This window comes from Dromiciops gliroides, chromosome 2, assembly GCF_019393635.1.
Source record: "Dromiciops gliroides isolate mDroGli1 chromosome 2, mDroGli1.pri, whole genome shotgun sequence".
Lineage (NCBI taxonomy): Eukaryota > Metazoa > Chordata > Mammalia > Microbiotheria > Microbiotheriidae > Dromiciops > Dromiciops gliroides.
In genome coordinates this window covers 351,165,893-351,189,345 of record NC_057862.1, presented here as the reverse complement: position 1 = coordinate 351,189,345, position 23,453 = coordinate 351,165,893, and the positions used below count along the sequence as shown (strand labels likewise).

The window sequence follows — 23,453 nt, the reverse complement described above, 5'->3', positions numbered from 1 at the left end:
CATTAAACTAAAAGGAAAGCTAAATATGAGATCACCCTGTGAACAACTGCAATAGCTTCAAGGTGACATATTTGAAAAATCTCTCAATGCTAAAAATGGGAAACAGAAATAAAGGCAAAGATGTGATCCTTATCATCACCATTGTCTTTAAACTTGTTATAAAGGCAGTCACCATAACATGGAGGACAAAAGAAACCCCCAAATGCCCTATCCATTAAATACTTTATCTCCTAATGAAGCAGAGAAAACGTGGCAGTCAAGGGAAATATGGGTTTAGAATCATCAATCAATGAATCAATAAATATTTATTAAATGTCTACTATGATGAGGCAGCTAGGTGGCACAGTGGATAAAGTACCAGCCCAGGATTCAGGAGGACCTGAGTTCAAATCTGACCTCAGACTCTTGACACACTTACTAGTTATGTGACCCTGGGCAAGTCACTTAACTTTCATTGTCCCACCCCCCAAAAAAAGTCTTAGTACAAAAACTGTAGCTATGAATATTTGGGGGTAGCTAGGTGGTGCAGTGAATAAAGCACCAGCCCTGGATTCAGGAGACCTGAGTTCAAATCCGAACTCAGATACTTGACACTAGCTCTGTGACCCTGGGCAAGTCACTTAACCCTCATTGCCCTGCAAAAAAAAAATGTACCAGGCCCTACTTCAAACTTGTTTATAAAACACTATGGAGGAGAAAGAATGAATAGTATAATCATCTTGTAAAACTATAAAAACCAGTGGAAGCAAAAACAAGGCTACAGAAATTTTGGTATAAGACCCAACTGAGTCACATCATCACAAGAGGATTCATCAATGACACTTGTAGAAGGACAACAAATAGAAGCAATTGTCTCTGCATTTATATCCATATATATATATATTTAGAATTTTATTTTCCCAAATTACATGTAAAATACAAATTTTGACATCAATTTTTTTAAAACTTTGTATTCCAAATTATCTTCCTCCTTCCCTCCCCAACCCTCCCACCACCAAGAATTCAAACAATTCAATGTAAGCTATACATGAGCAGTGATGCAAAACATTTCCACATTAGCCAGGTTGTGAAAGAAAACACACAAAAACAAAACATCAGATAAAGGAACTAACAATCTGTATTCAGATACCATCAGTTCTCTCTCTGTAGATAGATTGAATTTTTCATAAGACCTTCAGAGTTGTCTTGGATCATTGCATTGCTGAAAATAACCAAGTCATTCACAGCAGATCATCTTACAATATTGCTGTTATTTTGTATATAGTACATTTCACTTTGCATCAGCTCATATAGGTCTTTCCAGGTTTTTCTGATAGCATCCTGCTCATCATTTTTTATAGTAAACTACATTTATATAGTACTTTAAAGAGACGGTTCCTTACAATAAACCCATAATGTTGATCATTGCAGCAATAGGAATAGATAACATTTATATAGTACCTTATACCTGACAAAGAATTAACTTCACAATAGCCCGGCAAAGTAAGTGCCATATGTTTTGCCATCATCATCAATAAATCATCATTCATCAATCCTCCTCATCATAAATCAGTCTTCATCATCAATTAATCATCATCTTCATCCAATAATCAATTCATCAATCACCATCATCATCTTACATTACTCTTGCCTCTGTTTCAATTGTTTTTTTCAGTTACTGTTGTTAAATGTTTCCCTCCATCCTATTCCCTCCCCATGATATTTTCTATCTTCTTTCACCCTATCCCTCCTCAAAAGTGTTTTGCTTCTGACTGTCCCCTCCCCTGCTCTGCCCTCCCTTCTTTCACCCCTCCCTCTTTATCCCCTTCGCCTCCTACTTTCCTGCAGGGTTAGATAGATTACTCCATCCAAGTGAGTGTGTATGCTGTTCCCTCCTTGAGCCAACTCTGATGAGAGTAAGGTCTTTGAGCCAATTGTGATGAGTGTAAGGCTCATTCTGCAATATATTTTCATTGTTAACAATAGGGGAGCCAAAAAAAGGGTATTCTCTACTTTCATGAACAATGTTCTGTGTGAGGTTCAAAAGACAGAAGAATTTTCCATAAATATTGAGGCCTCCTAGATGGAATTTTATGTGGATGATATTATGCTAATTGTATCATGCCACAGAACATAACGGGTAATCCTCAATGAGAACAATGAGTGATCACAAGATTGTGGCCTAACAATAAAAACAGGAAAAACTAAACGAATTAGACATACCTATTGTCCAAGCTCTGACAAGCAGTTGGATGACTAATCTACTGCTTTAGCATATCAATGTATATAAACGCTGCTTCTATTACTGTTTTACTCTATAATTGATGGTTTACAAGTTAAATCAAGATTTAAATTGGAAGAACAGATCAAATTGCATTGTACAGGAGAAATGCTTCTAATGTTCCCGAGATGATCCCTCAGTACAAAAGCAATCTTTTAAACACAATTGTTCTAACAGCGATGCTGAATGGTTATAAATCTTATGATACCACAATATCTTAAGAATAAAAGTTGTAGAGGAGAGGTGCATGATGGTAGTAGATAAGCTGCACCATATTTCTAATGATGACTTATGTGCGAGAAGTGGCATAAAGATGTCATCAAGAAAATGTATGACCATGAAAAAGAAGAGCTGGGCTGGTCACAGATCTAGAGGATGAGATAACAACAGATAGACACCTTAAGCACTACTCTGGTGCTTCCTAAATTTAAAAAGAAGGCTTATGTAACACATTGGGCAAATTTTCCATGGTGAATCCATGGGAGAAGATGGATAGGAATTTCATTTAATTAAAAGGCATGGGGGCAGCTAGGTGATGCAGTGGATAGAGCACTAGCCCTGGAGTCAGGAGGACCTGAGTTCAAATCTGGACACAGACACTTGACAATGTACTAGCTGTGTGACCCTGGGCAAGTCACTTAACCCCAATTGCTTCACAAAAAAGGCATGGTTAAGGTATGGTCTGCACTGATGGAGAGGACACCTCAAATCATGAATAACAGCCCACTAAGGAAGAAAAATCTCAATTTGTTAGCTGGTTATTTGAGGACTTCCATGATCCGAACCCAATCTGCATTTCCAACCTATCTTCCACTATTCTCCCTCATGTATCATATGTTCTAGTGTAACCACACTGCTCTCTCAACTGTCACTCACATTTTGCCCTCTCCTGCCTCCACGATTCTCCTAAAACCATTCTCTGGGTTCAGAATGAAACACACACTATCTCTTCTTAAAATTCTGCTCATCCTTTGAGAATCAGATCCTTATCGAAAAATATGTCTTTCTTCATTTCACAATACTTTCTTTGCTCCTCTCTGATTTACTTTTTTGTGTTTTATTTTTTTATAGTGAGGCATCATAGCATAGTGGACAAAGAGTCCTCCTCAGAGTAAAGAAAACTTGGTTTTAAGTATCATATCTGGTTGTGTGATCCTGGGAAAGTCACTGAACTTCCTTCTCAGTGCCCCAGGCAACTCTAAGACTGTCAATTGCAGATCAGGGACTGATCTGCACTGGTAGAATGAGTTTCCTTACAGAGAATTCCCATCCTTGAAATCACAGGTTTCTTCCAGAGAAGAGAAAATCCTCTACCCAAGTAGAGAACCTAGGGGTCCTCTGATGCCTCATTATGGCATGGATGGTCTTTGGTCTCAAACACTATTCAAGTAGAGAACAAGCCTAGTAGTTCCTACCAAGCTGGAAAGTCTCCAAGTTGGGACCTGTCAACAGATGGTTAAGACTAGCCCAGATGAGTTAGGAGAGGTTAATCAACAGATTAGCCACTACCGATGAATGTTTTTGTTCACTTCAGCCCATAAAGATCTTTGTGATAAGTAAAGCCTGGCAAGGTTGTGTATTATCCCAAATCAATAATCTTCAGAATGTTTTTTAACTAATCTGTGTCTATACATGCCATATCTCCACAACTAGGTTGTGAACTCCATGAAGAATAACATAAGTCTCCTTTAACTGTATCTTCCCCCAGTACTGAGCACAATGATGTACAAATTGGTAGATAGTAAAAAAAAAAAGTTTGATGATTTGAATTTGGTTTCCATGCCCAGATACTAACTGGAAACAGTAGTAATTCTATCTCTGGGCATACAATCAAACAGAACCAAGTTATGACTGTTTTTAAGTGAGAGGTGACCCCAGATTTTCTGGCAATTTGAGGTGGAATGCTATCCATTAATAGCAAATAGAAATAGCTCATGTATCTCTCTGTATAATGCCCTTACTTTGAGGGGAACAGCGGAAGGATTATTATTCCCATTTTACTGAAAAGGAAACTGAGACTTAGAAAGTTTAAGTAACTTGCCCATGGTCTCACAAACAAGAATTGGATATGGAATTTAAACCTAGGTTTTCTAATTCCAAGTTCAGTGTTCTTTCCCTTCAGGTGGTGATTCAATTTATCAACTGGCTTGGAGAGTCCACTTAAACATCAATCATTGGTCTATAATCAGAAGGGCCCTCAGACTCCATTTAGCCTGACCTCCCTTCACCCCCCACATGTTACAGAGGATGAAATTGAGGGAAAGAGAGATTAAGTGACTTAACTGAGGTCACATAAGGTAGCAAATCTCAAAGTGGGGTCTAAGTACTCCTAAGTATCCTTGAGACCCCTTCAGTGCATCTGCAAGGTCAAAACTACTTTCATAATAATACAGAAATGTTATCTGTCTATTAAAATAATCCTCCCTTTTACAACTACATATCTTTGTGGTTAGATTTTCTTCAACCAAAACAACATATTGCAACAGATTGAATGAAGAAGCAGATATGAGAATTCAATTGTCTTTTATTAAACCAGACATTAAAGAGATTTGAAAAAAAAACATGCAAGACTAAATACTACCCTTTTCACTGAATTTTTTTGTTTGGGAAAATGTGTTGTCTTACCATATAACAAGTTTATATTATTTTTAAATGAATTAATAAATATTTTAAGTTGTATACATTGTTTTTCTAAGATGGTAAATATTGATAGACATAACTCACATTAGCAAAAGCTCTTTGGGGACCTCAGTAATTTTCAAGAGAATCAAAGGGTCTTGAGATAAAAAAGTTTGAGAATCGCTAACATAAGGAATAAGCACTAGAAATGGGAAATAGAAAAGAAGCATATTTTTTCTTAGGTCAATGAAATTCTCTTACCCAAGCTAGTCGTCTGAGTTTCAAAGGGATCTTGGGAAGATTCACTAAGCCGGTAGATGGAAGATATGTCAGTGTGGGTTAGGGATCGGAGAAAATCAGCACAGGTCCTTTCCCTCTCATTTCCAGGGTCCCAAAAGGACAATCTTTCCTCATCACTAAGGAAGGCAGTGGCCTTGCTTCTACATTGAGATGACAGAGAGAAAAATGATCATTTTTTGAGGTGGAGGAAAAACACACACTTTCTGCCTATCTGCCTAAGGAATGAGCACAATCAGAGAAGTTTGATATCCCATGCCATTGCCCCCTAAACCCAATACTTTATCTTGATCTGGAGAACAAAGATGAAGGTAGTTATTTCACATCTTTGGAAAACTCTAGAATGGGGTTTTCATTCCATGGGCTACATACTTACAACGGAATGTAAGAATCAGGAGCTACATGCTTAGTTTGAACAAAACCAATCTCCCCCGTTGCAGACAGTTTCCCAATAAAATATCGAAGTCCTGAGAGGAGAAAGCCAAAGACCTCAATGCTATCTCCTTGGCAGAAGGTCAGTTCATCTTTTTCCTCTCCTTGGTAATCCCTCAAAGCTTTACATTTTCCTTTACCTGAGGAAAAGACCACAAAGAGAAGTAAGTAACTTGACCATAACACTCATAAAATTGTTTTAAAGTGCAAAGGGACCTTAGAACATGAAAGGGTAAAACTTCAATGGTATAGCTTGTAACGATTGGAATGATGCCACCTGCTGGAGACTTACTGTAGAAGAGTTCCGCCCATGAAGTGAAGGTCTTTGAGGGCAAGACCAGGAGTCTTTTCTTTGGCATTAGGAAGTGACGCGGGCTAGTGGGAGGAGGAAGGAAGCGACTGGCGCTGAGTCTGACTCTTTTTTCCTGGGGACTCTGGCAGAGAAGGGAGCTAGAAACCTGCTCTCCCTTTAATAGATAGATGAACGTAGGCCTTTCTCTCTCTTTACCAAATTCTTATTCTCCTTAATAAATGCCTAAAAGTCTAACTCTTGCTAAAGCTTATCATTTATTGGCAACCACTCATTAGATATTTTAGACAGACTAGCTAGAATTTTAGCCCTTAACAAGCTGGAAAAAGGCCTTAAAGGGAACTTAGTACATAGAACAGAGAATGTTCAAACTAGAAGCTCTTAAAACAGAACATAATGTCAGATTTAGACAGAGCTTAGAATGTTAGAGCTGGAAGTTACCTTAAAGATCATGTATTCCATCCCCTCATTTTACAGAGGATGAAACTCAGGCCCAAGGAGGGGAAGTTTCTTGCCCAGGGATACAAAGTACTTTGGTGGGGTTTTTTTGTTTGTTTTTTTGTTTTTTTTTTCAAAGTACTTTGTTAAAAGAGCTAGAACTTGTAACCAAATCTTCTTATTTCCCATTTAGATATTTTTGCACACCTTTTAATAACACTTTATAGCTTACAAAGTATTTTCCTACCATAGTCTAGCAAGTTAGGAAATACGAATATTATTATCCTCATTTTATGGATGGGAAAATAGACTCAGGAAGACAAAGTGATTTGCCTACAGTCACACTACTTGAATCTTCTTCTTCTTTTTTTTTTTTTTTTGGTGAGGCAATTGGGGTTAAGTGACTTGCCCAGGATCACACGGCTAGGAAGTGTTAAGTGTCTGAGGCTGGATTTGAACTCAGGTACTCCTGAATCCAGGGCCCGTGCTTTATCCACTGCGCCATCTAGCTGCCCCTACTTGAATCTTCTAACTCCTAGGCCATTGTTCTTTTAGATACTATACAAACTGTGGCTTAGCATGGATTTTGCCAGGCTTGTTGTCTGACCATGAGCAGGTTCCCTAGTAATGAAAATGGAAAGCCTCAAGAAACCACGTAGCATGGGGTCCTACTGAATGATAAGAGTTAGATGCCTGAGTACAAGGAGGACCATATAGGTAGCCCCCACCCATGTGGATGACTTCCTAGGGGCACAGTAAAAACAAAAAAAACCCTATGAAACTTGGAGAGACAAAGTTTGAGAGAAGATAGAAGAATTTGAGAAAAGAGGGTCTTGGGACAAGTGGAAAGAGCACTGGCTAGGGCCCTGAAGGACCTTATTTCTACCATCGCCTCTGCAGCTGACCATATACATGTGACTGGGTAAGTCATAACTTCTTTCTACTCCTGGTTTCCTCAGCTGTGAAGACGAATTCTCTCTGTCCTGGGAACTCACTGGGCTAAAAGGGGGGTTCAATGAGTTAATGAAAGGATGTAAGATGCTGCTCATACGTGAGAGGGTATTGTTATTATATCATGAAAATCTATAAATTCACCAGAGGAGAGAGACAAAGAGAGAGATAGAGAGAGATACACACAGGGAGACAAAGAGACAGGGAGAGGCAGGGAGAGAACGAGAGCGAGAGCTTTAGCTCCTAGGATACTCAAATTAGGATGCCACCTGATCCTGGAAGGATGTTGATTTTAAAGGCATATTTTCATTTAGTGCCTCCAGTTTAAGGTAGGTAGAAACCTATAAGAACTAATCACTGCAAGAGTAGTAGAAGATTAAAAAAGGAAGAAGTTTGTGAAGAATAGAGGTAATGGCATGGATGATAGTGTCCTGAAGGTTATTAAGAAAAATGAGCAGATATGGGTAATATCCCTTTCCTTTCAGGGCATCTTCTGACAGACCTCCAGCTAGTCTCCTCCAAAATGTCTTTCGAGACTCATGCCAGTGATAGGATACTTGAACAGATGCTCTCAAAGATCCCTACATGACAGTGTCACGTTTTGATGGCTATGAATACCAGCTCTGCTACATGCTGGCTATGTGACCTTGGGCAAATCATTCTTCTTCATTTGTGAAATGAAGAGAGGGGGAGGGATAGCAGTGTTGAATTGAATTATCCCTAAGGTCCCCTTGAGTTTTGAAATTCTCTTATCCTATGATGATCACGATTCCCTTGACCCCTTCCCTCTCTCCTATGGCTTCTACAACTCACATACCTTCAGATATTCCCATTCAAGACTTTATTTACTGCTTATTACTTCCACCAATTTTCCTTGTAAGTTTCTTACAGTCAAACCCAGGCATTCTGATGTTAAATGTTACCCTCACTTTAGAGAACTTTACTTAACAGAATTCCATACTGAAGGACATTATGAATTGAAAAATTCATTTTAAGGGATAGTGAACAGCATCTTGGTTGAGTCTGAGGACCATAGAATACAAATCCAAGTGTAGCAAAAGACATTTATTAAGCACCTATTTTGTACCAAACACAAGGCTACGTTGTGGAGGAAATATGTTGGGTTTTTTTGTTTTGTTTTGGTTTTGTTTGTTTTGTTTTTGTTTTTGTGGGACAATGAGGGTTAAGTGACTTGCCCAGGGTCACATAGCTAGTAAGTGTCAAGTGTCTGAGGCCGGATTTGAACTCAGGTCCTCCTGAATCCAAGGTCAGTGCTTTATCCACTGAGCCACCTTGCTGCCCCGGAAATATGTTTTAAATAAAACTCAGTCCCTGCCTTAATTGAGAGTCGTAGTGTGATAAGAGTCCTAGATGGGTCACTAGAACACATACTATAAGTACAATGGAGAATGATATAATTAAAGTGCTAAGTGAAAATTCTGAGAGAAAAAAATCATTGATTTTATTAGAAAGGTCAAGAAAAGCTTCCTGGGTTACAGGCTCATAGGATTTAAAGAGACATTAAATATTATCTAGTTGAACCCTTTCATTTTATATATAAAGTCCCAAAGAAGCAAAAGCAATTTGCCTAAGAGCACACAGGTATTAAGTAGCAAGAACCAAGATTCAAACCTAATTCCTCTAACTATAAATGGATCGTTCTTTCCACTTACTAAATCATCTAGTTAGCCATCATGTCATCTACCTTCCTCCCCTCACTGTAGATGTTAGGGCCAAATACCCACAGTTTGGGTATTCAGCTTGATAAAGAGAAGATGCAGGGACAGAAAAGTGGGGGCACAGTGGGGCATAATAGCTGTCTTCAAATATTTGAAGGGCCATCATATGAAAGAATAATCGGACTTGTTTAGCTTTAGAAGGTAGAACCAGGAACAACAGGAGAAAGATGCAAAAAGGCTCTAATCAAAATCCCTTATAATTAGAACTGTACAAGAGTGGAATGAGCTGCCTGAGGAGTGGGATGGGGTAATGGATTCCTACTCCTTGAATGTTTTCAGCAGAGGCTGAATGACCACTTGTCAGGAATGCTATAGGGAAGATTTCTTTTGGATTTGGATTGGATGAAGATGACCCCTGTGGTCCCATCCAACTCTCAAATTCTGGGATTCTGTGTCATTCTAGAAAACTGTTGTCCTGAGAGTCAGAACATCTGACTCTTAATCCCAGGTCTGCCCTTGACTTGCTCTATGTCCCTATAAGATTAGTTTTCCTTCCTGGACTTCAGTCTTTTCAACTGTAAAATTAAGGGCTTAGAATAGATCTTGAATTGCAGAATCATAGGAGACTATAACTGGAAAAGATCTAAGCACCACCTAGTCTAACCTATGATTGAAGAATGAGACTTCCTTATGACATTCCTGAAAAGTGATTGAAATCTGTGTTCAAGGGTCCTTTCCCACTCTACCATTCCAGGCTTCCGGGAAACTGGCAACCAGCTGAATAATGTCTGACAATTACCAGTATTTTGCCTACTGTGATGGTTAATAATCTGTAATGAGATTCAGAAGCTGGCCATTAGCTCAGTAAGCAAAAAGCCAACACAAACACAAGTCTACTAGTCAGCACAGTGTAGTGGAAAGAATCCTTGGACCTAGAATTGAAACCCTGGCTCTGCCACTAACTACCTGAGGCAAATCACTTCAGTTTCCTCATCTGTAAAATAGAGATAACAGTATTTGCAATCCTTTATATGGCAAGGGCAAAGCAGAATAGAACTGAGTCCTTTATTGGACTTACTTTCATCTGCATCCCCCACTTCTTTAGTTTCATTATATAATAACAAATAATGAGTTAAATTCAGAGATCTAAACAAGAACTCAATATTTTAGTTCTTGGCTTTTTGTATTGCTGCGTCCTCCCACCAAGTACAATGGGTACATGATAAAGACATTTGGGAAGAAGCCAATAAGTTCAAGTGGTGGGGAAAGTACACAAACATCTAAAAGAGAACACACTGTAGTGTAATACATGTAATTCTGGTCTGGGACCTGGAAGATGCAGCTTGGTCAATTTCTGACCTTGAGTGAGTGAGATATCCTCTCTGGGTCGCAGTTTTCCCTTCTAAAAAACAAGATGTTTGGATTAGGTGGATGCTAAGTGTTCTCCCACTCTCTAGTTCCAAGTCTATGGAAAGTTTTATAGGAATGTGACTTTGAACAAGTCCCCCCTACTCTCTGTGTGTCAGTTTCCTCATCTATTAAATAATGCAATTAGACTAAATGGCTTCTAAGGTTCTTTCCAGTGCTGACATTCTTTATGATGTTTTGTAAGTTCCCTTCTTACCCTGAAATACTATGTCTATAAATATTTTTAAAGAAATATGACCCTGGGTAATTCACTTCCCTGGGCCCCCTTTTTTTAATTCTAAAATGAAGGGGTTAGACTAAACGATTTCTGTTTTACTATCATCCATTCAATCATTCAATAAATATGTCAGTGCCTGCTGCGGATGATGACCTGCAGAAGGCTCAACAGTTATTTTTATCAGCTCCAACATACCAATTTGATAGGAGCCTGTCCAATCATTCTTCCTATAGATGCCACAGGTCCCCGGATAGTTTTTTAGGAACCATCTGCCAATGGAGAAATGGTGAAGTCAAAAAACCTGGTGTTCTAATATCAACAAGCAATCTTTTGACTTTGGGCAAGTCAAATTCCCTTTAACATATTGTGAGTCTAACTCAGTCATAGAATTTCAAGTTAGAAGGGATCTTAGTAATAATCTACTACAAATGTACTAGATTTAAATAAATCTATTTTTATTTGAATTATATTATTTATAATTGATAATTATTTATTTAAGTGAATAGTACTTTATTGTATGGTAATAAAAATTAAATTTAGATAAAAATAGTTTGCCAAAGATCACACATAGTGGAAGAATTGGGACTGAACACACATCATTCAATCCAGGACTCTTTCCATTATACCAAGATGACTTCTTTGATCTCTACCCTTCCCCCTCATTCAGAAATGTTCTTTCTTTCCTTTGAATTTTCATCAATCAATGTACCTTTCATTTGTAGTTGTGGTGGACTAGAAAGAACATTGGATTTAGTCAAAGGGAAATCCGCAGTTCTGTTATCTACTACCTTTGCGACTTTGGGCAAGATATTTTTCCTCACTGGACTTGTTTATTCTTCTCTTAAAGGGGAGTGGGATGTACTAGAGCAGTAGTCTCCTGAGTAGGGTCCATGACATTACCCAAAGAGTTGTGGGACCAACCAAAGGATGGGAAGATTGATGCCATCTTACCCTTTCCACAATCACTAGCTAATCATGATGATTGTATCCAGTATAACCACATCTATCCTTCATTCATTATAATACAAAACTCTCTCTCTCTCTCTCTCTCTCTCTCTCTCTCTCTCACACACACACACACACATACACACACACACACACACACACTTATGTAAGCTCACAATTTTCTCTTTCTGAGAAAGACATTGATCCTTCTAGGCAGTTATAACCTAATTAATCTGGACTTCTAATGGAATGGTTGTGTAGGTGCCTTTGGACAATCCCCAGCCTACCACTATGACCACTATCATGTTCATTAGGAAAAAAACACTGATAGGCATGCATGATCAAAACATTTGGATGCCACTGGACTAGATTGTCTCTAATGTGATCCCTTCCAGCCAAACATTCTATGATCCTTGCTATGCTTAAAGTAATTTGTGAATTATAGTTATCTGAGTACATTTATCTCCCCTTTATGAATTCTATGAGGGCAGAGAATGGAACCTATTTGTATTGCCCTTTCCCCAGATCTTCTGAACAAAGGGCCCCAAATATAATAGATACTTAATAAATGTTTGCTGGGTTGAGTTGTTGAATTGGAAACCTCTAAATTCATTCCATTATTGGCTGGGAGATGCCAGTGAGTGAGTCTAGAATGACTCATAGCACTATGGACAAGCCTCCTGTTTAAAGGCTTGAAGAGGCTCTATAGTATAATGGAAAGATTGTTGGACCTGAAACCAGTAGAGATGGCATTTTTTTATCTCAGTTTCCTGATCTGTATAATGAGGGGTTGCCCAAGACGACCTTCCAACTCTGAATCCTATGATCATAAGTGTTCTATAGAAAAGGGAATTATTGTTATTCTGTCTTTGCTGTGGAGCATGCCTTTGGAAGACTATCAGATATGGAGGAGCCTATTAATAACAGCAATTCTCTTAGCTCCCCAGCTAGCTAGAACTCCTGACAGAGGAAACGTTCATATTCTTCTCTCAGGGACTAGAACACAGAACTTGAATATGGAATTTTCAAAGGAATATCTGATTTGTTCAGCCAATTTAGAAAAATCTTTCCCGATGCCTATTTGCTCACAGGATTCCGCTTCCTGGATGTTAATTTCAAACTGGGACCACTCATGATTTGCAGGCAGTCTAGAGGACTTTACTAAGTCTAATATCTCATAACTCACTGGTGGAAGGGGAGGGAGAGTGGTTCTATAGCTGTGCCAGGCACCAAGCCCCGAAGACCAGTCACCAAGGAGGTGCCTTCACATTCTGTTTCTTCTTTGTTGTTCTTGATATAGATCAACTCATTCTTGCAGAGCCTCAAGTACTCTCCACCTTCCTTCTCTCCTGAATGAAGGATGGTGTGCAGAGTTCTTGAGAAATGGCCTATAGACAATGAGATAAGACAAGTCAACAAACATTAATTAAGTACTTGCTTTTGTACCAGGCACTGTGCTAAACTCTGGGGATACAAAACAAGACAAAAATAGCCCCTCCTCTCAAGGAGCTCACAGTCTAATGGGGAAGACAACATGCAAAGAACTACATACAAGCATATTATATACAGGATATAAGTTGGAGATAATCAGCAGAGAAAAAGCCTTAGCATTAAAGGGGATGGGGAAGAGAAGCACAGAATCTTCTATCTGGAAGGGACTTAAGAGGTCACCTAGTCCAATCCCTTCTCTGATGCAGGCATCCCTTCCACAGCATCCCTCAGAAATGACCATCCAGTAGTCTGAATACCTGCAGTGGTACGATGGGGTACTCACTAGCTCCCTGGGATCTCCTGATTTGCAAGTTCTCTCTTACATCGAACCAACATCTTCTTCCTTGTAAATTCTACCCACTGCTCCTTCTCTTACCACCTGGAGCCCAACAAAATAAGTCTCACCTTCTAACTCTTTTTTTTTTTTTTTTAGTGAGGCAATTGGAGTTAAGTGACTTGCCCAGGGTCACACAGCTAGTAAATGTGTGTTAAGTGTCTGAGGCCGGATTTGAACTCAGGTACTCCTGACTCCAGGGCTGGTGCTCTATCCACTGCACTACCTAGCTGTCCCCCTCACCTTCTGACTCTTAATAGAGTTGTACATAGCTGAAGATATAAGCAAACATGTCCAGACATTCCCAACTCCTTCAAATGATTCTCTTTATGATATGATTGGTTCTTTCATTAATCAATTTTATTTATACCAATTATACCTTTGTTTTTAATGTCATTTTGGAAATGTGATAACTAAAATTACATAGGACTAAATGAGAACTAAACTTTAGATGTCTTCTGAACAGGAGAACTAAAGTGTGTGTGGGGGGGGACTGTCACCTCTTTTGTTCTATTATTGCAACTTAAGGTTGAATGACTTTTTCAGCTGATATATCATAGTGTTGAGCTTGTAGACCATAGAGGGTCCCAAATTTTTTTTTTTTGCAGGGCGAGGGTTAAGTGACTTATCCAGGGTCACACAGTTAATAAGTGTCACGTGACTGAGGCCAGATTTGAATTCAAGTCCTCCTGAATCCAGGGTTGGTGCTTTACCCACTGTGCCACTTAGCTGCCCCCCAAATTATTTTCAAATAAGCTGGTGCTGGGCCAAATCTTTCCTATTCTGTACATGTTACAGTTGATATTTTATATTTCTCCCATTCTGTACTTGGGATAATAGGATCATGAATCCAGAAAATAATGTAGTATAATATCCTTATTTTACTGATGAGAAAACTTGGTATAGTTGATGTTTTAAAGCTAAATGCAAAAATTTACATATCTCCCTTTTGCACATAATTTTGTTAGGTTTGGCTCATGGCTCCAGCCTGTAGAGATTTTTTTTTTTATCCTAAAACAGATACCCCAAACATTAGCTATTTCTCCCAAGTATGTGCTATTCACAAATCTGATATGCATGCATTTATGCCAGCATACTGATCATTGATATAAGTATTAGCTAGAACACAGCTGAAGACAAACTCCAAAGTCAAGGAACAATTACCAAATGCTCACAACCAGAATCTGTCAGTCAATAATATTTGTTAAGCAACTGCTATGTGCCAGGCAAAATATCCACAAACCTCCTCTTCTAAGAACATTAAACCTAGAAGAGACCTCAGAAATCATCTCATTCAAGTACTTCATTTTACACATAAGGAAGTCGGGGCCCTGAGATGACAAGTGAGTTCCCCAGCAAGATCTCACAAGAAGTAAGTGGAGCCAGGATATCAAACCTAGGTCCTTTTACTTCAAATCTGTAATTCTTTCCATCGTCTCTACTACCTATTCCAGGAGACAAAGCTCTAACTGTCAGCATCACTACTAATGACTTACCTTCCTGCATCAGGAGAGCATGGTAGATGGCCTCCAGGTGTTCTTCATTGACTGTGACATGGATCTTAGTGTCCTCCACTAATTTGCATTTAAGCCAATAGTTGTGGTCAAAAAGGAGCTGCTCCAGGCAGAGGGACACGTGACCTATGAGGAGACAACTCACAGAATGAGGTGCCAGGCCAGTCTCGTTCTTAGTCAAACACCTTTGAGGTTTCTTCTTAACCTGGGGTTTCTTCTATCTGTCTCAAAATCTATCTACTTCACATGGAGTTTGGAATGTTGGACAGCAGAGGGTGGGGCAGAGAATTCTAGAAGGGCCTTATAGCACAGCAACAGTCATGGTATTTTGCAGTGGGAGTAACCAATTGGTCTTCCTGATTCCACATGTTTCCCCTGTACTGTGTCTACACCAACTCTCATTTTAATAATAAAGGTTGATTTATATATCACTTTGTGGTTTAGAAAAAGCTTTACAAAGATTGGCTAATTTGTTCCTTAAAACAACTCTGTGAGCCATTTACTATAGGCATCATCTTTCTCATTTTACAGATTGGGAAACTGAGGGACAGTGAAGTTAAATTACTTGATAACAATAACCCACATTTATTTTGAGTTGGTTGGGTGAGCTCAAATCCTGTCTCAGTTACCTATTTATGATGTGACCCTGGGCAAATGACTTTTTTCGGCCTCCAGTTTTTTCATCTGTAAAATGGGAATAATAATAGCACCTACTTCATGGGGTCATAAGAATAAAATCATATAATCAATATAAAACACCTTATAAATCTCAAAGTGAAGTATAAATGTTAGCAATTTATATATATACATATATATATATATATATATATATATATATATATATAGAGAGAGAGAGAGAGAGAGAGAGAGAGAGAGAGAGAGAGAGAGAGAGACTCTCCCTTAAGGTTTTCAAAGTCCTTTCCTCACAACTTTGTGAAGGAGGTAGAGCAAGTATTATTTTCTACATTTGACACAGAATTGTTAAAGAAGTTAAGTTGACTTGGCCCAATATCACAGTTGTTAAATGTCATAGAGGGAATTTGAACCTAGGCCTTGGCTGACTCCAAATTGTACATTATTTCCATTACACTACCACTATTTTCCTGCTTTCATAAAGTTGGTGTTTCATGAGATTTAGAGCCAGTCTTCAGGGACCTTAGAGATCACCTTGCCTAGTAATATCAAATAGAAATAAGAACCACATTTTTTTTACAAATCAAGGCCAAATTTATTGTTTGGTTCGTTGTCTTGACATAAGAAAATGATGGAGAAATTAATAATAAGAAGATTAAACTTTATAATGTGTCATATACCTTTTTTATTCTAGGGAGCCAGTTGCTAAATGGTTATCAGTATACTTCTATACATATCTCTACTTTGAAAAGGAAACACCTTCTAATGTTGGGTAAGGGATAAGGAGAGAAGAAAAATTCAAAACCAGAATATATATACACACATATATAAGATATATAATGTGATATATAACAATTTATATATATATTCCAGTGTAGAATACAGGCAAACATAGTTTAGGGTGATAGTGAAGATTTTCCCAGGTTAACAAAGATGTACTTTATCTAGAGAAGTATGTTGTTGGTCATATAAGAACACTACCCCCACTCACCAAAGATTAAAAATCTATTATTATACTAGATTCATTTTGGGGACTGCTTCTTTGTCTGCCTTCCTTGTGGAGTACAGTGTTTGGTTTTTCTGTCATATAATGGTGACCAACAAAAGTTCTTGAAAAAAGAATTCCATGAATTATTAAGACCAGGAGGAAGTGTATGGGCTACTGAAAAAAGTAGTGGATTCTCCATTACTGGAAATCTTCAAGCAAAGGCTTGATGAACATTTGGCAGATTGGCTGTAGAGAGTATATTTATTTAGGTATGGGTTGGAATACATTAGATGCCATTTAGTTACACAATCTATATTAACCACCTACTGTTAATAAGGAATTAAACTAGGGTTGCAAAGGCAAGTAAAGAATGTCCCTGACCCTCAGCTCCAATGCCAACTCCTTTATTAAGTTTTCCCTGATCTCCTCCCTCCTCCCCCGATTCAAAAATTATCTATCTTTTTAGGGCCTTAAATAGCACTTTCCATCCCTTTTGAACACATCCTCTATTTCATATTCTAATTTCCCTGAGCCTAAGTTTCCTTGCCTGTAAAATGGAATGGATAATATAGAGGGATACATAATATACACAAAGAGAGTACATGATAATCCATGTACTATATACATTACAGAAATGTTGTATAGAAAGTACTGTAAACTAGAAAGTCTACCAGAAATATAAATTGTTTTCCTATTAACCTTTACCTTACCTAGATTCAGATATGTAGAGAACTTCCATATTTCCTCAATAGTCTTGAAGGTGATAATGAACTGATCTTTATCAACTTGTATAGAAACAAGCCGAGCTGAGAGTTCCTAAAAAAAAGAAAGAAAGAAAGAAAGCAATGAGACAATATAGAATGTCATATTCGAAGGGCTCTGAATGACCAGTGAGTCTAACCCACTTGTTTTATAAAGGAAAAAATTAAGACCCACAGATAGGGAGTGACTTGTACAAGGTAATAGGCTAAATTTGTTCTTCAGAAAAATTTTTGTCCTTGGCTTCTGACTTGCATGGAAGGAGCAGAATTCCTTACAATAAAAATAGTAACTCTTATCTATATCACAATTATATGTTTTCAAAGCACAATCTCCACAATGATCCTGTGAGATTTGCCCAGGGTCACAGAGTAGTAAGTGCTGATTTTAGTAATCCAACACAGGCCGACTGACTTCAGATCCATTGTTGGGCTTTGTTGTTTTTTTCATTATACAACATGGTGTCTGCAATGTTCTATAAACAGAGTTCAGAATTCAGTTATGTAGTAAAGGGATACAACATGTACACAAATAATTATAGGAAAAATGGATGAAATAGAGAGTTAAAGATACCAAAGAAAAAGGACAACAAAAAGGATTTTTTAAAAAATTCGTTTAAGAGCTTCAGAGAAGTGAGTTTAGACTTAATTTAAGGGAAAGCTTCCTAACAATTAAAGTTATTCAAGGGTGGAATGAATTGCTTTGGGAAGCAATCAGTTCCTGCTCATTAGAAATCCTCAATGGAGGTCAAATAATCACCTGAGGGAATTGTGTAGCAGGAATTCTTATATAAGGTTGGACTCCATAGGGGCTAAGGTTGCTTTGTACTCTGGGATTCTGTCCCAATTAAATTACTTTAACTAATCTCTATCACCAGCTCATATAAGTTATATTCTACAATCCTGGAACAACTGTAGGATGTGACTCCTGGGACGCTTTCGATGATCTTTGAACAATCATAGAGAATAGATGAAATGCTATAGGACTAAAGAAAAGTAAATGTATTGATTTTCAAAAACACTGAAAAAGTAGAGTCTATAGACTCTGTCCCAGAGAAATCGACTTTTTTCTCTTGGCAAAGTTCTAGAAAATGTTAGAATTGATTCCTGAACATCTAGAAAATATCCAGGTAAAAATCCAGAAAACGGCAGATTACTTCACCAAGAACAAGTCATGCCCTATTTCATTGCCTCAAAAATATAAAAAAAAAACAAAAACCCCAAGTCAAAACAGGTTTACTAGACTACTAGGTAGATCAGGTCAATGTAACAGATCCTAGTTATCTATATTTTGGCCAAGTATTTACCATCCTTATGGACAAAATGTTAATATGTGGTCTTGATGATATTATTATTATGTGACACCACATTGAAAGTGACAGTTTACACATTAGATGACACTATTAGGATCCAAGCAGACCTCAAAAAACCATAGCAAAGCTGTCAAACACACCACCCACAGGCTTCCTGCTGCCCAAAATGCTCCCATGTGTGGCTGAACTAGGTTATAATATAACTGGGAAATATTTAGAAAAAATAAATAAAAATGCAATAAAAATAGATAACATTACATTTTTTTTAATTTTTTAAAAATTTTTAGTGAGGCAATTGGGGTTAAGTAACTTGCCTAGGGTCACACAGCTAGTAAGTATTAAGTGTCTGAGGCCAGATTTGAACTCAGGTACTCCTGACTCCAGGGCCGGTGCTCTATCCACCGTGCCACCCAGCTGCCCCGATAACATTACATTTTTAAAAGAAGATAATATGTGGCCTGTAGGGATCCTTATGTACAATTTAGGGACTCCTATTTCTATTTGAGTTTGACACCACTGCTCTAGAGAGATAGGCTGAATCAAATAAGATGGAATGTAATAGAAACAAAAGTAAAGTTTTATTGTTGGGCTCAAAAAATCAACTTAGCAAGTACAAAGTGAGGAGTGTGACTAAGCAATAGGACTTAGGGGTTTTAGTAGACTAACAGATCAATATGAATCAATAATGCAACATAATAGCCAAAAAATCTAATGTAAGTTTGGGCTGCATTAAGAGAAGCATAGGATACAGTATGCAATAGGTGATGATCCCCCTGAAATCTGCCATATTCAGAACACATCTGCAACAGTCTCACGATCAATTCCAGATACCACATTTTAAGAAGGACATAATAAATAAGGTGGACAGGGTTCAGAAGAGGACACTTAAGACAAAGAAGGGCTGACTGCAAGACTATAGCATAGGATCAGATGAAATTAAAAACCTACGATCACATGATGTTTAGTCAGGAAGGACAAGAGGGCTTAGAGGTAACATGATAGCTACCTTCAAGCAGCTGAAGTAAGCTGCTGTGTGGAAGAGATATACTACTTGTCACGAGTGACCTCCAAATACAGAACTAGGAGCAGTTGATGTAAGTTGTAGAGAGGCAGATTTTTGGCTCCATAAAAGAAAAAAAAAAAACTTCCAAAAATGTAGAACCTCTCCAAAGTAAATGGGGTATTCCCTATGACCAGAACACTTCAAACAGAGCTTTAGTGTTTACTTGTCAGAGTTATGAGGTCGCTAGTTAGTGTACTGGATAGAATGTTGGACTTGGAGTTGGGAAGAACTAAGTTCAAATCCTGCCTCAGTTACTTATTAACAGTGGGCAAGTCTCCTCTCACAGCCTTAGTTTCTTCACCTGCCAAATGGGAATGATAATAGCATCTATCTAACAGGGTTGTTGTGAAGATCAAATGAAATAACATGTAAAGCACTTTGAAAACCGTATTAAAGCATTGTATGTGGTGGGCTATCAGCTAGGCAGTGCAGTGGATAAAACACCCGCCCCGGATTCAGGAGGACCTGAGTTCAAATCCAGTCTCAGACACTTGACACTTACTATCTGTGTGACCCTGGGCAAGTCACTTAACCCTCAGTGCCCCACAAAAAAAAAATATTGTTGTAGAGGACCATCTTGTGCTGACATGAATTGAACTGGATAACTCCTGAAATCCTATTCTACTCTGAATTTCTATGATTAAGAGGCAGCATGGTCCAGTAGGTGGAGCGTTGGACTTGAGGTCAGGAAGACCTGGTTTCAAATGTTATCTCAGACATTTATTAATTGTGTGACCTTATCAGAGCTATTTAATCTCTCTGTCCCTCAGTAAAATTAGGGGTTTGAACTAAATGGCCTCTAAGGTCCCTTCTGGTTCTGAGTCAAGGATCTCGTGATTCTAGGATAAAGAATTACTTTCTAACTTCTAGCCCAGGAGCTCAGAATTTATCCCCATGCTCCTAGACTATCTTCTGACATCTTTTATAATTAAATGGTGGAATTTTCTCCTTCAAATTCACCTTGATGTTTGTATTTCTTCTTAGATTTCAAAATCATATTGATTTTGTGATTACAGAACTGAATTCAACTGACTTGGAAGCAAGGTGGTGCAATGGATAGAGCATGGGCCTAGAGTCAGGAGGACCTGAGTTTATATCTTACCCAAGACACTTACTAGCTGTGTGACCCTGGGCAAGTCACTTAACCCTGCTTGCCTCCATTTTCTCATCCATAAAATGAGATGGGAAAGGAAATAGCAAACCACTCCAGTGTCTGCAAGAAAACCCCAAATGGGGTCACAGACAGTCAGACCCAACTTAAATGACTGAGCAATAACTGCCTCATGGTGCTATTGTGAGGGTTAAATGAAATAATGAATGTAAAGTGTTTTGTAAATCAATCAGTCAAGAACCAACAAGTGTCCAAAGAGCTGACTAGATTCTAGGCACTGTGCTAATCCTGGAAATACAAAGAAAAAGCAAAAACTCTCACTGTTCTTTTCAAGTGGCTTATATTCTAATGGGGGAGACAACATATGCAGGAATCAGTTCATATAAAATGAATACTGTATAGATTGAAGGCAGCCTCTCAGTAGAAAGCACTTGCAGTTGAGCAGACCAGGAAAGGCCTAATGTTAGCTATTATTATATTTCTGCCTCTCCAGCCCCACTGAGGGTCACAGGATTTTAAATGATTAATTTGGAACTAGAAGGGATCTTGGAGGCCATGAAGTAAAACCCTTTTTCAGCTAAGGAAACTAAGACTAAGAGAGGTTAAATACTTTCCTAGGGGATCACATAACTAGGCAGTGTCTGAGGCAGGAACTGATCTCTGGCTTTCTTGACATCAAGCCCCTCACTCTAACCATTGTACCACCCAGCTGCCTAAAGATTGAACTAGTGACTCATCATTTATCAGACTGGCACTCTAAGCTCTGAACTACCGGTTACCCCCATTCTATCATCTACTGGTTACCAGATATCCTAGAAGTTCCAAATAATATTCTACCTCTTCCCTTTAATAGAAACCAGGCTCTGGACAAGTGCTTATTCCTTCTTTCATTCTCCCAAATAATAGAGGCAGGACAATAGAGAAACATACTCCTTACTTCCAATGAACACTTCTAGACCATCCATCCCTCAGTGATCATTTCTATTTACAGCTCTATTCAATCCATCTGAACCACCCAATCACCATCTATATTGCTGACTTCCATCCCAGGTCATTCTCTCAACTTTTCTATGAGATTAATACCTGGTTCACAATCATGCTCTCTACTCTACCTTCTGTCCTCATCTCCTGAGACTTCAATAATCATAATGACAATCCTTCTAGAAATCTAACCTTGAAGTTCTTTATCTTGGGATTATTTTTGACTCTTCCTTCTGCTTATTTTCACCATGCAACTAGTTACCAAAATGTGACCATGACATGCATCAATGTTTCTTGAATCTATCACTTCTTTTCTATTGCTTTGTCCACAAATCTAGTATTGGGTCTTCAGAACCACCCTCCTAAGCTATTCCAATTGCCTCCTAATATACCTTGTCACTCTCATTCTCTCCCCTTCAATCTATCCTTCATACAATTATCAGAACACTTTCTCATCCATATCTAGTCATGTCTTCCTTCCACACAGAAGTCTTCAGGAGCAATTTATTTCCACTTAAATTCATAGGGACAGCTAGGTGGTGCAGTGGATTGAGTATCCAACCTGGAGTCAGGAAGACTCATTTTTCTGAGTACAAATCTGGCTTCAGACACTAGCTGTGTTACTCTGGACAAGTCACTTAACTCTGCCTCAGTTTCCTCATCTGTAAAATGAGCTAGAGAAGGAAATGACAAACCATTCTAGTATCTTTGCTAAGAAAACACCAAATAGGGTCACAAAGAATTGGACGTGACTGAAAAATGACTCAACAACAATAACAACAACAACAACAACAACAATGTTCAGACTCCTTTGCCTGGGCACTCAAGAATCACAGACTTGTAGCTCAAATTATACTCCTTCACACACTTCATGGTCTAGCCAAACTAAACAATTCTGTACATCTTAATACTTTGTGTTCTCATACCTCCTCATCTTGATTAGTCTGTTCATTGTAGCTGGAATATTTTCTTTCCCCATCTTTTTTTTTCTGTTCAACTCCTACTCATATATTTTTTAAATTACCTGAAAAGTTTTAATGCCACAGACATTTTCCAACATACCCTCCCTTGTCTCAAAGAAACAGTTTATTAAAACCAATGATACAACAATTGTGTCTGGTATAAAATGTAACATGGAGCATTTGTGTTTCCCTACCTCTCTATAAGAGCAGGAAAATTCCTGTGGTTTTATGATATCTTGTAAAATATCTAAGGGAGAGGTTCTATAACTTTCCAAAGTAAACCAGTGCCTTTTTATTCACTTATTAATTTTATTTACCTTAATTCCCCAAAGACTTCTATGCTCTACTTTTAATCCATCATTACTTTCACTTTACTGAATGGTGTCTTTTATTTTGTAAAATTCTACATATTCAGAGACTTTTATTCTTATCTTTTTCCCTTCCATTTTTCTTAAACTGAACACCATTAATGCTTTGTATATACTACTGTCCCTTCCCAACTGATCTCTCCCTTATAATTAAGAAAAACAGTTAAGCAAAATAAACTAGCACCTGGACAGTGTATTCCTCATTCCATACCTGTAGTTTATCACCTTTCTACCAAGTGCAAGTACTACCTCTACTTTAAAGCTCAAATCAAAGGTTACCTCTTTTAGGACACCTCTGGTATCCTCCATCAATATTCACCCTCCTCATTATACTTTACATAGCATTTTGTTTTGTAATTTT

The 23,453-nt window shown here is 38.1% G+C and overlaps 1 protein-coding gene across 1 annotated transcript in view; it reads right to left on the bottom strand.

Annotated features, from left to right (window-relative positions):
- Window positions 1–23,453, bottom strand: part of SH3TC2 (SH3 domain and tetratricopeptide repeats 2) — a 75,405-nt gene that overhangs the window by 39,389 nt on the left and 12,563 nt on the right. The window contains exons 4-9 of the mRNA XM_043986442.1: window positions 17,247–17,352; window positions 14,898–15,041; window positions 12,763–12,964; window positions 10,827–10,900; window positions 5,553–5,748; window positions 5,141–5,319 (exon numbers count right to left, since the gene is read on the bottom strand). Coding sequence (XP_043842377.1) covers window positions 5,141–5,319; window positions 5,553–5,748; window positions 10,827–10,900; window positions 12,763–12,964; window positions 14,898–15,041; window positions 17,247–17,352 — 901 coding nt within the window. The remainder of the gene's footprint in view (window positions 1–5,140; window positions 5,320–5,552; window positions 5,749–10,826; window positions 10,901–12,762; window positions 12,965–14,897; window positions 15,042–17,246; window positions 17,353–23,453) is intronic.